This window comes from Neolamprologus multifasciatus, chromosome 10 (assembly GCF_963576455.1).
Source record: "Neolamprologus multifasciatus chromosome 10, fNeoMul1.2, whole genome shotgun sequence".
In the NCBI taxonomy this organism is placed as follows: domain Eukaryota; kingdom Metazoa; phylum Chordata; class Actinopteri; order Cichliformes; family Cichlidae; genus Neolamprologus; species Neolamprologus multifasciatus.
The window spans coordinates 25,408,164-25,421,836 of record NC_140448.1 but is presented as its reverse complement, the minus strand read 5'-3'; the positions used below and the strand labels follow the sequence as shown (position 1 = coordinate 25,421,836).

General features: G+C 42.7%; 1 protein-coding gene across 1 annotated transcript in view; it reads left to right on the top strand.

Moving 5' to 3' along the window:
• The first annotated feature begins 1,132 nt into the window (after positions 1-1,132).
• The window catches only part of zbtb16a (zinc finger and BTB domain containing 16a), a 135,473-nt gene continuing 122,932 nt past the window's right edge, over positions 1,133-13,673 (top strand). Inside the window, exon 1 of the mRNA XM_085173684.1 lies at positions 1,133-2,370. Within this exon, the coding sequence (XP_085029810.1) occupies positions 1,133-2,370 (1,238 nt within the window). The remainder of the gene's footprint in view (positions 2,371-13,673) is intronic.

Below are 13,673 nucleotides of genomic sequence, written 5' to 3'. Positions count from 1 at the left end.
CACTCTTCCGAAAACCTAAAAATTGGCCCCGAGTGAGCTTTTGTAGGTCAAAGGCGACACTAATCTGGTGACCATTCCTGCTTCACTTGGAGTAGGTGCAGTGGCAAATAACTGTTTAGTTAATTGGGACAATGAAGAAGCAGCATAGTTCAGTGTTAAACTGAATGTAGTGGTGAATCTGTGTATTCAATCTAAGCCAGCTTTAATTATTTTTTTTGGTGCAGGTCAAAGTATAGGGTTGTGGGAGCGTGTTGCGTTGTTAACTTCAGTAATCAGGTTAACAGGAGTAGGAGGAGGACAAATTTGCGATTTTCAACATTAGCGACTGAGAGCTGTGTTTGGTACAGCAGTGTTGTGTGCTTTTGCCTCATCCTGCTTTCCTTTCCACCCATTTCTGGCCGCTGCTCTCTGCTCCCGTCTGTGATGAGAATACTGAGTAAGATGCTATTTAATTTCAGAAAGGCTGCTGATGGTCTTTGTGAACCGAGCGGCAGTGAAAACCCACAATTCACACTTGTTTAATTGGTGTACATACCGATTAGATAACTAAATGAAGACATCTTTTTAACGTAACATATGTTGGACTGATTGATATGCAGGTTGAGCATGTTGGATGGCTCACAAATTGTTTCCCTTCAGAAATCTACAGTCAATACGCTCTGCTGAATTTAAGAACAGTGCCACTGAGCGGAGTGTTTACCACACTGGCAGGATATTTGCAATTGCCTCACACTTGCCATTTAGAGAGAGAAAGAGGTGGCATGTTTTAAATAAGCGTAACAAATGCATCACATTTATTTGCAGCGTGATTGAAATAATGAAAGGCACTTGTATTTTATGATAAACTGGAATTTAAAATTTTTTTCAAAAGAGAAAGCCCTTTCATTCATTCAGATTCTGAAGGGAAGAAAAAAAAAACGCAGACTGAGCATGTTGGATTTAAATGTGTAAAGACTAATATCTTGTAAAACTCATGATACTTTGTTCTTACATCAGACGCTACCAGAGCTGATTTTTTTTCTCCCCTCTTGTCTTCCATACAGGTTTCATCTTGTTTACAAAGATAGCTAAAAACATTGTTGAACGGGGAAGGAGAGCCTCATGAGTCGGCCTCGTGGTTTGCATCGACATCATGGATTTAACTAAAATGGGTATGATCCAGCTTCAGAACCCCAACCACCCCAATTCCCTGCTGCAGAAGGCCAACCAGATGCGTCTGGCTGGAACTCTGTGCGACGTGGTCATCATGGTAGACAGCCAGGAGTTTCACGCTCACAGGACTGTGCTAGCCTGCACCAGCAAAATGTTTGAAATCCTCTTTCACCGCAGCAGCCAGCATTATACCCTGGACTTTCTATCACCAAAGACTTTTCAGCAGATTTTGGAGTATGCTTACACTGCCACGCTCCAGGCCAAGGTGGAGGACTTGGATGACCTTCTGTATGCAGCCGAGATACTTGAGATTGAGTACTTAGAAGAGCAATGCCTGAAGATCCTGGAAACCATCCAGTCCTCAGATGAAAATGATGCTGAGGTCAACGCTAACGATGGAAGCACAGAGGAAGACGATGAGCGCAAAGGTCACAATGGAGCCAAAAATTCAAAAAAGCATTCCATGGGGAGCCCCTATCTGTCAGGTACACAGCAAGTCTCTAACATGCCCGGGGTCGTCGACCAGAGTCCCTCCGTCTCCACTTCCTTTGGTGTCTCCACCCTGAGTCCCACCAAAGCTGCTGTGGACAGTCTGATGAGCATCGGCCAGTCTCTGCTCCAGCAGGGCTTTGGCGCTGAACAACTAGTTCACGGCAACTCCAACCAACTGATGACTGAGATCAAGACTGAGATGATGCAAGTGGATATGGGCGGCAATGGCCACGAAAGTCCACAGAACATGGAGTCCAGTGCCTCCAGCAATGGAGAACGAAGTGGGGAGGACAGGAACAGAGATGGTCCCGGAACGCCAACCAGGAGCAGCGTGATCACCAGTGCCCGTGAGCTGCATTACGTCCGTGACGAAGGCATGGGCGACGCTCAAGCTGAAGTCAGTCAGATGGGGATGGAAGCAATGGCTGGAATGACTGAGAAACATCTGGCCTCTCTCTACTCCTTACCTGTCAATCATAAATCAGATGCCATGATGTCCATGCCAGTATCCATGGCGTCCGCTCTGCCCATGTCCCCAGCCCTGGCTATGTCTATGGACTTCAGTGCCTATGGGGGACTCCTGCCTCAGAGTTTCATCCAGAGAGAATTCTTCAGCAAGCTTGGGGAGCTGGCAGTGGGCATGAAACCAGACGGCAGGAACCAGCATGAACGTTGCAATGTTTGCGGTGCAGAGCTACCAGATAATGAAGCTGTGGAGCAGCACAGGTAAGACAACTTTTCTTCCGAATATAGTCGCTTAAAAATAATTTTTTAAAATTGTTTTGTTCTTGAAATTTGTGTCCCTTTTTTTTAGCATTTCAACTACCCTTAATTTGACTGAAATTTTGAATGTTTATTTATGGATTCTTGATGTGCATCAGAATGTGAAAGTCTTAAGTCACTTGGCTTCATTTTACTAATTCACGATCCACATAGTAACATAATTCCTATTGTTAATAATTTAAAGTGGACAGCTTTTTGCTTTGATATTATGAGAAATAGCAAATAGTAACACCCTTTTATAACCACAGAAACCTTAGTTTTGTGTAGCTGACAGCTCAAACTTGGAGATTTGCTCCTTCAGTAACTACCAGGCCTGTCCAGGTGACCGCCGAAGAAGTGCTGTCTTAACATTGTCCAAGACCATTAGTCACACCTTACAAGATGTGGGCGGCAGCTATCACACACACTTACCAAAGTGGAACCCCCTCATCCTGGAACCAATTCCCCTCCCCTTTCCCATAACTGCACAAGGGGGGCCTTTATTAGCTTGATAATTGGAGTAGACGGTCAGTCCAGGAAATGAGTGCTGAACCTGGGCTTTGAGACAAGGAGGTAGCTCTTGGACAGGAGAGTGACAGTAAACCAGAAAAAAACAGAGTTTTTGCCCCGAAACCTCACTTGAATTACTGAAAAATTTTTCAAATCTCTCTATGCCTTTTTTCTGACATAATAACCTGCTCAATTTGATCTATTTCACTGGATTTCTTTCATATTTGGATTGACCCTGGTTGAGCAAGCAAACTGAATATTAATCTTGCATGACCTCTCTTTCGTGCTGTCGTAATGTTTAAGAAATTTTTACCTTGAAGGCCACCTTCTCACCCTTCAGTGTTTGCTTGAATCAATGCAAAGGAATGCACAGTGGTTAAAGTTCACCGGAGGATTTGAACCTTATCACCCGTCCCATCATTCTTGAGCTGGTATCTTGGCATACATGGCTAAGCACTGAAGTGATTCAGTCCAGACTTTCAAGTAAAAGAAATATTACCGAATAGGTTTGACTCGATGAAAGACATACAGGAAGTCACAGTGTATATATTTGTATGACCTTCATGATTAGAGCTAATTTTTCATTAAGTTAAAGAGGATTTTTTTTGCATTGACTCATATTACACGTCTAAAAATCATAAGGACAGAAAAAGAAGTGGCTTTTGCGCATATGATCAGTTCATCCTAAGCAGGCTTTTACAGCCACTTAAAAAAAAAGAAGCACAATAGCCTCTGCTTTAGATGCATTAATGTAGCCGAACTGCGTTAACGGACAGGCTACGCTCGTCTCTGTCTTGAGAAAAAGTGTGGCGTGTGAAATGGTTGCCTGTGTTTCAAGAGGAATTTCATCAATTCACTCAAGCTGGGAAATCTTGTATCAAAGGAGATTTCCAAACCGTTTCATGCATTGATCTCGCCGCCTCACCCCATAGCATACTAATGGGTTAATTTACACTGGTTGATACACCGACACGACACTGTTTAATATTGTATGTGCTGTCCTGACAGCCTCCTGAAGTGTAGAAATCAAACATTGCATCATCCGCTGTCTGCTCTGCCATTTTGACATGAAAGGTCCGCTTCGCCTGAGATGCTGGATAATTCAGACGCTTCTCGTGTCCTCACAAACTCCACTGTGGGTCATTTGGTATTATATCCAGTCCCTGCTTCTTTTTTTTTTCTTTATTTATTGCTTATTTTTTATGGCTATCCTGTCACACTTCTTAATCCTCCTGATGGGTATGCAAGATGTTTTATTTCAGACAAGTGGAGTCGTGTTCCCTCTGACTAATTACGCATCATTCCCCCGGAGCAACTGTGTCAGGGTCAGCACTGCCTCTGCAACAAACGCATAAAAAAGTTGGCAAAGTTCACTTAGGTGCGGGCAGGTCAAGTCAAACATGAGTCTAATTGTTTCCAGATGTGGCACAGGTCAGTGGTGTGAGGTGTCAATGTGGGCTTCTATGTTTAAATGAATGCACCGAAAAGTGCCCACTTCCTGTATAAATCTAGTTTCTGCAACCTTTCATATAAACACTGAATTCATTATGTATTGGCAAAACAAGTGTAAGGAGTTGCTTATTGACTGTGGAAACATTTGCTTCTTTTTAAGCAGCAGAGATGCTACCTTGATATTAGGTTAATGAACGCCTTATAATGTACATCAGTTTAGAATAAATTATTATAATTGAAGGGAAAAAGCTTATATTGAATGTTATGTCAGAAGTAGATTTTTGCCTGCTTTTTCTGATATGATAGCTGATCAATTAACTTAACTTTAGACTAATTCCTTTAATGATTGACTATCTTAAGATAACTATAGATATTTGAGGATTTTGCCTTCTTTGAACTACTTTATAAGTAGTTGTGTTATCTGTATTTTACCTTGGGTATTGTAAAAGCACTGATGTTGAAAGTTTAACTTATCGTGCAAACAAAAATGAGCTTAATGAAAGGTTTACTCTGACTTATAAGTGCCAGAGTTTCCTTGTATTTAATCTAAGTCTATCTGACCATGGCAACTTTTCCCCTCCACCTTCCCTCCATCAGGCCACCAGCTCACGTCCCCACTGACAAGCCCTAGATTTATTTAGCCCACGGTGTGCATTGTTGGGGCTTTAGGCAGACAGGATTACAGCAATATTTTAGTAACCCTTGCACTGAGAAAATAATCAACACAGGAAGGGCCTGAGTGATTATTTAGAAAATAAATGCATGATGCAGGGGGCTAATTCTGCAGAGGCAGTGTGTGTGTGTGTGTGTGTGGGGGGGGCTCCTCTGCTTGGTATTCCAAACACAGCATCCAATTCACGGGAACTAGCCTTGGGTTTATCTCTTTCACTTAATCGTCCATTCTCATGCAAATGATTGACCCTTGCTGTAATGTACATCACATAAGTGAAAAAAAAGAGCCTGTTTGAAAGGAGCTTTTCCAGCATATAGCCGTTAAACATTACTGATAAGTATCAATGCTATAGCAGTGTCTTTTCATAGTACAGCCTGGGTTTATTTTTGGAGGGGCACAGGGACGATGAATGAACGGGATAAGTCAATGAATTCCTGTTTGTCTGCTCTGTTTTCGCTCCTGTTATTTTTATTATTGATGGCAGTGTTTGGGGCAGAGGCTGGCAGCGGTGGAAATAATCACCCTCGCATTAACCTCCGCACGCGCACACACTTGTGTTCATTACTTTTCACATACACTCCCCTCAGCAGTAGCAGGCAGCGCTCACTCTTCCATTTCCTCCTCTTTTGTGGCAAAGGGGACGGAGGGCGCTCTAATACCCCAGGCCGCAGGTGTTTAAACAGCAGGCCCAAGGCCCTTATCTGTGCATATCAGAGTGGGACAGATAACCCTTGGCGCTCCTTCTTAGTAAACCAAGAGCAGATTGAGTTCAGATAGCGGTCCAATGCATTTGTTGCAGGTGATAACAATGTATGCACATACACACACGCATGTAACCTGCACACTAAGGGGAAGCTGTTGGAAGGTATAGATGTTGTTTTCTTACACAATGACATTCGGTTGCTTTGGTCACTAGCAACAATTAACCACCACCCCCATCCCCAGTGAGCTCCAATAAGCATAAAGGATGCCTGCAAGACAGTCGATGGGACTCAATGGTACCAAATGTCAAAAAATAAATACACCTGTTTCATGACAACAAAAACACACATTTTTTGTAAATACAGTATATATATATATATATATATATATATATATACTTCCTTTGATATATTTTTTTCCGCACTTCACCGATTTTTCCAGTCGTAACTGTCTGGGTTAGGATTTACAAGAATACGCGTGATGGCATCCAGTGATGACAACCACTGACAAAAATATAAATTGAACAGCATGCAAATGTGGAGATGCACCAAAGTAAACTCCCAAAACCTTTCGATGTCTTTATAAGATGCATATATATGTATTTATGTATGTATGTAGTCATGTTGTTATGGTTAGATAAAGTTATTTGAATACATACAATAAAAACTGTAAAAGCATTTAAAGTTAAACTATAACTTATCTTTTTAACTATTTGGATCTTTGTGATTGGTGGTCAAACTGACAATTCAGAAACACGGAAACACGGTCTACAAATCCAGTCATAGTCACCAGTGAAAAGTCACCAGTCTTTTCATTCGTGGTGATTGATAGTGCATGTCATAAAATTGCAAAAGGACCTGTCAAAAATTTAAAACCAGCACACTACTGCGCCCATTTTGCGACAACAGCAGTTGTAGCTTAATGTGGTAGCCAACTACCTCGCGCCATGTCGTTTTAACTCTCACGATTAGATATATTAATATTATCTCATAAGTTCCATAGCTCTTATGTCTATTAGCAGCTAAACTGAAGACTCTACAACAGCGGTCCCCAACCCCCGGGTTTCGGACCGGTACTGGTCCGTGAGTCGTTTGGTACCGGGCCGCGAGAGTTGAGGCTCAGGTGTGAAATGTATAGTTTTCAGGGTTTTTTATCGGTTTTCAGCGTTATTTTGTTATCGTTTTTATCGTTTACTCGGTTTTCCTGGGTCTTTTCAAGTGTGTTATGAATAAATTTTCTTTTTTTTGGTACCGGTACTAGTTTTATTTTGTTGTATTTATCCGCGACACCTTAAAGGCCGGTCCATGAAAATATTGTCGGGCATAAACCGGTCTGTGGCGCAAAAAAGGTTGGGGACCGCTGCTCTACAACACTGAGCAGTGTTGTTCTTTCAACATACAACAAAACCACAAGGTTCTGATGCCGTAAGAAAACTGTCTGTGCCGATCACAGTGCATAACCTCACAAATAGAGTGTGTGTGTATAAAAAAATCAGACTGTTGCTGTTGTTTGAGAGGTGACATCCGGTATAGTTTGTGCAAAATCCCCAGACAGCATTCCAGAGTGTTTGTTGACCTCAAAATAACAGCCCTTCTGTATCCTGCTCATCTTAAGTGTAAAAGTAGGGGGAAAAAACTACATGCGCTAACAATAAAGGATAAATATCTGTGCTTTGAAGTAGGTAGTCAGATATTTGCTTCATTGTCACAGTCTTACTCACTGAATACAGTATGTCGCCTTTGATCTTAAATAAGAATGACTAAGAGAGCAGCAGACTTTTGATTCTAACCTGTAAAACTGTGCAAGCATTTTCCTGCTTCCTGAAAGTAGCTGGGCAACAAAGCATCCATTACATGGCAGTGGATTACCCTCTATTTGAAATCACTCAGTGAGTTAAGTCTCCCCTGCTTGCACTCAGAGGTACAGTACATGTTGGTGTAATAATCCAATAGCACAAAAAGCCTCACTCAACGAAAAACACCTCTCCAAGAAACACCTAAGCCACAGACAACAGCAGAGGGCTTATTCAAGTCTGGCTGCCACATCATTTCCCTTTTATCCTCGCACAGGTGCTTTCTTTTTTTGCCCCTATTGGAGGTGCGGTGTTTGTTTGTGCCCCTAAGGAACTGCCGCTTTGACCAGGCCCGTGGTGATAGCCAGAGCCGAGGCAGCTGCTGGCTGAGTCCCAATTATAGACAGGCTTTAAAAGGCTCTGGTTGAACCGTAAAGATTTACACCGCCATCGCTGTGATCTCAGATCTGGGCTCTGTCCTCACTGTCAGGATAGGGAGATGTATCGATTAAAGACTTAACTCAGGGGGCTGCATCTTGTGGAATATACTACACGCACACAAGCGTGCAGATCAAGCGTCTTATCGTCGTACGCTGTGATGTCATCAGGTGGCAAAGGCAAGCAGTCTTTTCAGAGAGGGCGGGGGGGAAAAGATGCTTTTTTGGAAATGGTGTGGTGGTGGTAAGAAATAAGATAAGTAAGAGAAGGGCAGCACCAAGATAGGGGTTGGGGGATACCAATATGCAGACAGTGGCTGTGGCAATGGAGGGAGGCGATCTAATCAAGCAGCAGATTAGATCGCCTTCCTCCCTGAGATAAGAGTGGAGGGAGTGTGCTTGTGCAATAAAAGTTAGCAGCTTGACTCGGTGTGACCAGCTGCCTCTGTGTGGCTAACAGCGCTCAGCAGACGTGGCCTTTGCTGATGCGGTCTGGCTTGGAGTGCTATGAAGCAAATACACTGAGGCCCCTATCTTTTGTCTATGTGGGGGAACTTGTGGTTTGGAGAGAGGGTTAATGATAACATACTGTACTCTAAGTTGGCCTTCTTTGTACCCATGCAAGCATGTGGATTTTTTTCTCTTGTATTTTTTTTGAGAGGCCAGGGTGGGGACTCAAGGGGAGTGCTAATTACTGCTAGTTATCAGGTGACATGCAAATGCGTTATCACCCCTAACTTCCCGATGTGTATCTCTAGTCCCAGAAGCTGCAGTGCGAGTGTTGGCAGGAGGAGAGGCTGTGACACAAAGGCTGTGTGTAAATTACCGCACAGATAAATGCACAAGCAGAGTTTCTCTATTTTACAATCTTAAATTAGACTTAAAAGTCTGCACCTTTTGGCAGACTTTTCTTACTGTATTAAGGTCCATGCATCATTGTCAGCTTTCCCATTAAATAAGAAAAAGTCAATAGAATTAGAATGATCTGACCTTAAAGCTCAGTGGGTTTTAGTTCTGGTTCATGGAGCCCTTCCTCTGTTCTCCTGGACCTGAACGCTGTGGGTTCTAATCCCATCGATATCCCATTAGCATCCCCTCTCCGGGTCCCCGCCACATGAAAGAAGATGTGCCGGTTCCCTCTCTCTGATTCTATCACTCTGGCGGACCGTAGGGAGGACGGCCACAATGAGTAAATGTGCTGAAGCCAAAGGGCCAACCCAAGTGTGCTCACAAATGTCCTGTGAGTATGCGTCTGTGTGTATGTGTGTGAAATAGCTGCCACCGCCACCTCGGAGGCCCCCTAGCCTCCCTGGGAAGTATCAAACCGGAGCCCTTCGCAGCTTCGAGCGAGAGAGCTACTAATTAGCCTCTTTGTTGCCACTTGAATGGTTTGCCAGAGATTGGCAAGGGGCCCCAATGGAGTGATACCAGCACACTAAGAAGCTGGTCATAAAAATTACTCCCCATTCTCTCCGCCATCACCTGTCACAAAGGAGCTCTCAGGTAGGAAAATGAGGCCAGAACAGCACAACGTGAGCTTTTTATCCTTCTCTTTAGAGACTGACGGATGATGTTTGCTCAACAGGTTGATTCTGGGTTCGTGCTAGCTATCTGCTCATAGGCTGGGAGGGCAAGGCCACATATAATTGCAACCGCTTCAATGTTATTGATAGCATAAGCTCAGCGTTCAACTCTTTAAATTGCTGAGTGAGAAGTCGAGTTAACATCGAGTGGCAAATCGATATGCGAAATCAGATTATTTTAGAAGTGCTGCTGATGTAAGCCAGGTTATTGGCTTGTTTAAGTGAACGCACAACCACTTTTCTCTATAGGTAAAAAAAAGTAAAAACAGTGTGGGTGAGTTTCACAATTAAGTACCCCGAACAAGAACTAAAGGCATAAAGAACCACCAAATCAATACTTTGCACAAAAGAGTTGTTTGCTACAAGAACATTATCAGATTTTGCGGGTTATGAGATTTATTTGTTTTCTTAGTGTTCCTTGAGACAGTTATCCAAACAAAAGTTAATAGTTCCATACTCCCTAATTTATGCTGTAGTATTAAAATACATCACCCCCCCCCCCCCCCCCCCCCCGAAAGTTATTTATTTCAACACACTAATTGGAAGAACAAGAATTTGAGTGAAAAATGTTAGAGGTGGTGTTTTTTATGTTTTTTAGATTACATCATTGATTAACCTCTAAAAACATTATTACTATAATAATTTACTCTGAGTATTTCTTCACGGGTTTGTCAATCTCAGCCCTGACCCTGAACCTTAAATAAGAGGCTACAAGAGTTAAATATTTTCTTAAAAGTCGTATTACTAAAGATGACTGTGATTATGTTATAACAAAGCAGCCTGTCTGACTGTCAGACCATTCAAAATGCTCGCCGATCCATACTTCTGGCAACTGACATGCTGCTCGGTGAGCGCCGTGGCAGGAGTGCAATGAATGTCAAGGCGACTTGCAGCTTTAGCCCTGACCGACACATTTTAAGCTCCGCTGTAATCCAGGAGGGATCAGTTGGGTAAATCATGGCATAAAGCTTAAAACCATAATTGATTTATGTATTTGCTGACCGAAGACGCCCAGAGAGATTAACGGAGGGAGAGAGCCGATGATGGATATGCCGACCCCCTCGTGCAGGCCTGCGTGCTAGGTGGGGGGATGAATTCAATTGAAGGGAGATTTGTCAGCTTGAAAAGGAAGAATGTCTAAAAACAGAGTGAGAGTCTGAGAATAATCGCACTGGAGTTGCATTTAAAACATCAATCTGTATGTAAGTGGATGCATTTTTTTGTTGTTGTCAGCTTTAGTAGCTGATTAAATTAAACTTGTGCCAAAACAGGCTTGGTGTGATCAGTAGATTTGATTAGCCTCCAATTCATTCACATATTTTAATGTTGTCCTGATAAGTGCTGTTGCACATGATAGCCACTGTAGAAATATTATCATATCATGAATCCAATTTCTTTCTCTTTTTTTGACGAATGAGAAAATTTCTCATGTTAATTTTTCTGTTACTTTAAGTGTTATATTTAAAATCAAATTTAAAATTTTCTTTCTTTAAGGCAGCCAAATTATTCTTCATTTAATGTTAATCTAATTTAATATTCCTGTCACAGCCAACAGTATTTTTACTGATTACATGACCTTGGTGTGATAGCTGCTGTTACCCACTGTTCATTTATTTTTATACATTTATAAAAATGACAATAAGGATATATAGTGTGTAACTCTATGTAGCATTTACATTCCTGTGCTGATCACAGACATGTCTTCGTAAAAAGACATCATCAATCTCACATTAATTGGCCTTATAATTTCCAGATTGTCACTGATGAGCTACTTGACACTCGTTTAATTGGTCAGATGGCGACCCTGGTGTAGCCAGCACGTGAATTTCTCTGACACCTTATGAATCCTCTCTTTCTTGTTTACTGCCCGACTGTCAGACATCTCCAAGGTCTTTCTTGACCATTTCCAGATTGTTTCGTGTTTGTCTGTTTGTCCCTGGGCCCCGAAAGGCGAGAGTGGGATAGTAAAAAGAAGGAGGGAGGAAAAAAAAAGCCATTCCATTTCCTGGACTGATCGCTGAAGCGGATTGCTCTGACATGTCATGACTCAAACAGCATCATTTCTGCCACTCCTGTCTCGGTGCTGACCTTACAAATGATGCTGTAGGCTCCCGCCATATGCCATTAAGCATGCTGTAAAACGGGATGGGGTTTTATCCCCCTTCAAACGTGCAACAGCGCGCGCGCACCCCCCGCAGCTTTCGCTCTCTGTTCTCACCTCTCGGAAAACAAAAAGGAGATTACAGGAGTGGTTTTCTCTCTCATAGTTTTGTCCATATACTTTTTTTTCTCTCCTCTTCCATTCCCAGCTTGTGTTTTATTGCCTCCTGTGAGTGTTGGTCTGAGGCAAGGAGCTGAAGCTTCCCTAACAGGTGTTTGGGTGCTTATCACACACGTCTGTGCCCTTATCTCTAGCCCTCAGCTTCCTGCATCCTCTCTCTTGCATGCCTCAGAGTGGGGATATATTTCACTTAGCCTCTGACCCAAAACCTTCCTCTCTATCTCTTTGGGTCTCTCTTCCTCCTTTGCTCGCTTGCTCTTGCTAACACACTCTCTCTCTCTCTCACACACACACACACACACACACACACACACACACACACACACACACACACACACACACACACTGTGTGATAGACGAAACGAGACTGTGAAGACATTTCATCATTTTAACGCAACTTGACTTTCTTTGATCATTTCGTTTTCTTCATATTAATCATAGGCCGCAGTATGCTCCTTAAATTGAAGATTCTTGGGAATAAGTAAGAGTGCAGCAACAATTACTTTAGTTATCAGCATCTCTTCTTGTTTATTTTCTGTAATAATTGATCAGCGGTGAAGGATGTGAGACGTCAAGAAATGGTGAAGAATTCCAGCTTTTGGCCGAGGCGACGTTCTTAAAAAAGTTTAGGTTTTTCCAGTTACATGTTTTGTTAATTACAAAACAAATTGTGTTGCCCCACCAAAATCAAATGGTATCCTCCAACTGGCATAGGCTGTTATAGAGGGAGAAAAAGCCCTTGAATTACAGCGTAAATGTTTTAGTGGCTTTGGCACAGGGGCAGCTTTGATGTTGTTCAGACCCGTGAGTTTGATGCAGCATTTTGTCAGAGTGATTGGTCTCAGGCTTTAGCCCTGCCTCCACATTCCCTCCATCCTTCCCTACTCCCAAGCCCCACACAGGGACAAAGGCTAAAGTGTCTGTGGGATGGGGTTGTGATGGTGGTTTGGAGGGGGTTGACCCCATCCAAGGACCTGACAGGGGCCCTTCTTTTTTTTTTTTTTTCTCCATAATCCCCATTCTGAGTGGGTACAGAGGGGAGAGAACCCGCACTCTAACACCCATGAGAGACTCTATTGTGAGTAGCAGGCTCTGTTACAGTAGGACGGATGCAGGGGTCTAAGGCCCAGATAAACGCTGGGGTCAGCCAGGCCCCCGTTATTTACAGTAGGCCCTTTCATTGGCCGCCTGAAACAGGAGCCTGTGGTGGAGGTGGTGGCGGCGGGGCTTCAGGGGACGAACACTGTTTGTGCTCAGCCAGGCCTCCACTATAGGTCAAAGAGCACGGGGGGGTGGGGCCACAGGGGTTACAGACCTGACTTTTGTCTGTGCGTTGGGGGAGTTGCTGCTTCATCGGGGAGAAGAAAAGGTGTTGGGGGTGGGAAGGGTTGTGTCCGTCCAAAAAAGGCAGCCAAGATGACTTCCATGAACACTTTTCTATAATGTGACATAACTAGATTTAGAAAAAAGAGCAAAACTGTGTGTCAAAGGTATGTTTATAATGTGTGTACATTTTAATTTCATACATTACATTTCTTATACAAGTCCAGCACTGTACATGAAGCTTAATAATTCTAAAATCAAGGAATTATTTTTATTTATTTTTACATTATTTCAAGACGATTGGATTAAAGTGTAGATATTTTTGCACAACAATATGTAAGTTAGTGTTTAAATAATTTGCTGTACAATCAGGTTATCACAACAATTAATTCTGCCCCAGAACTAACAGTTTAAGTCTTCATTATTTCAAATTGCAGTTTGGTTCAACATTTGTCGTCTGGGTTGAAGATATTGTTAGTACCAACTCAAACTGGCATTTATATTTCAAGTTTTA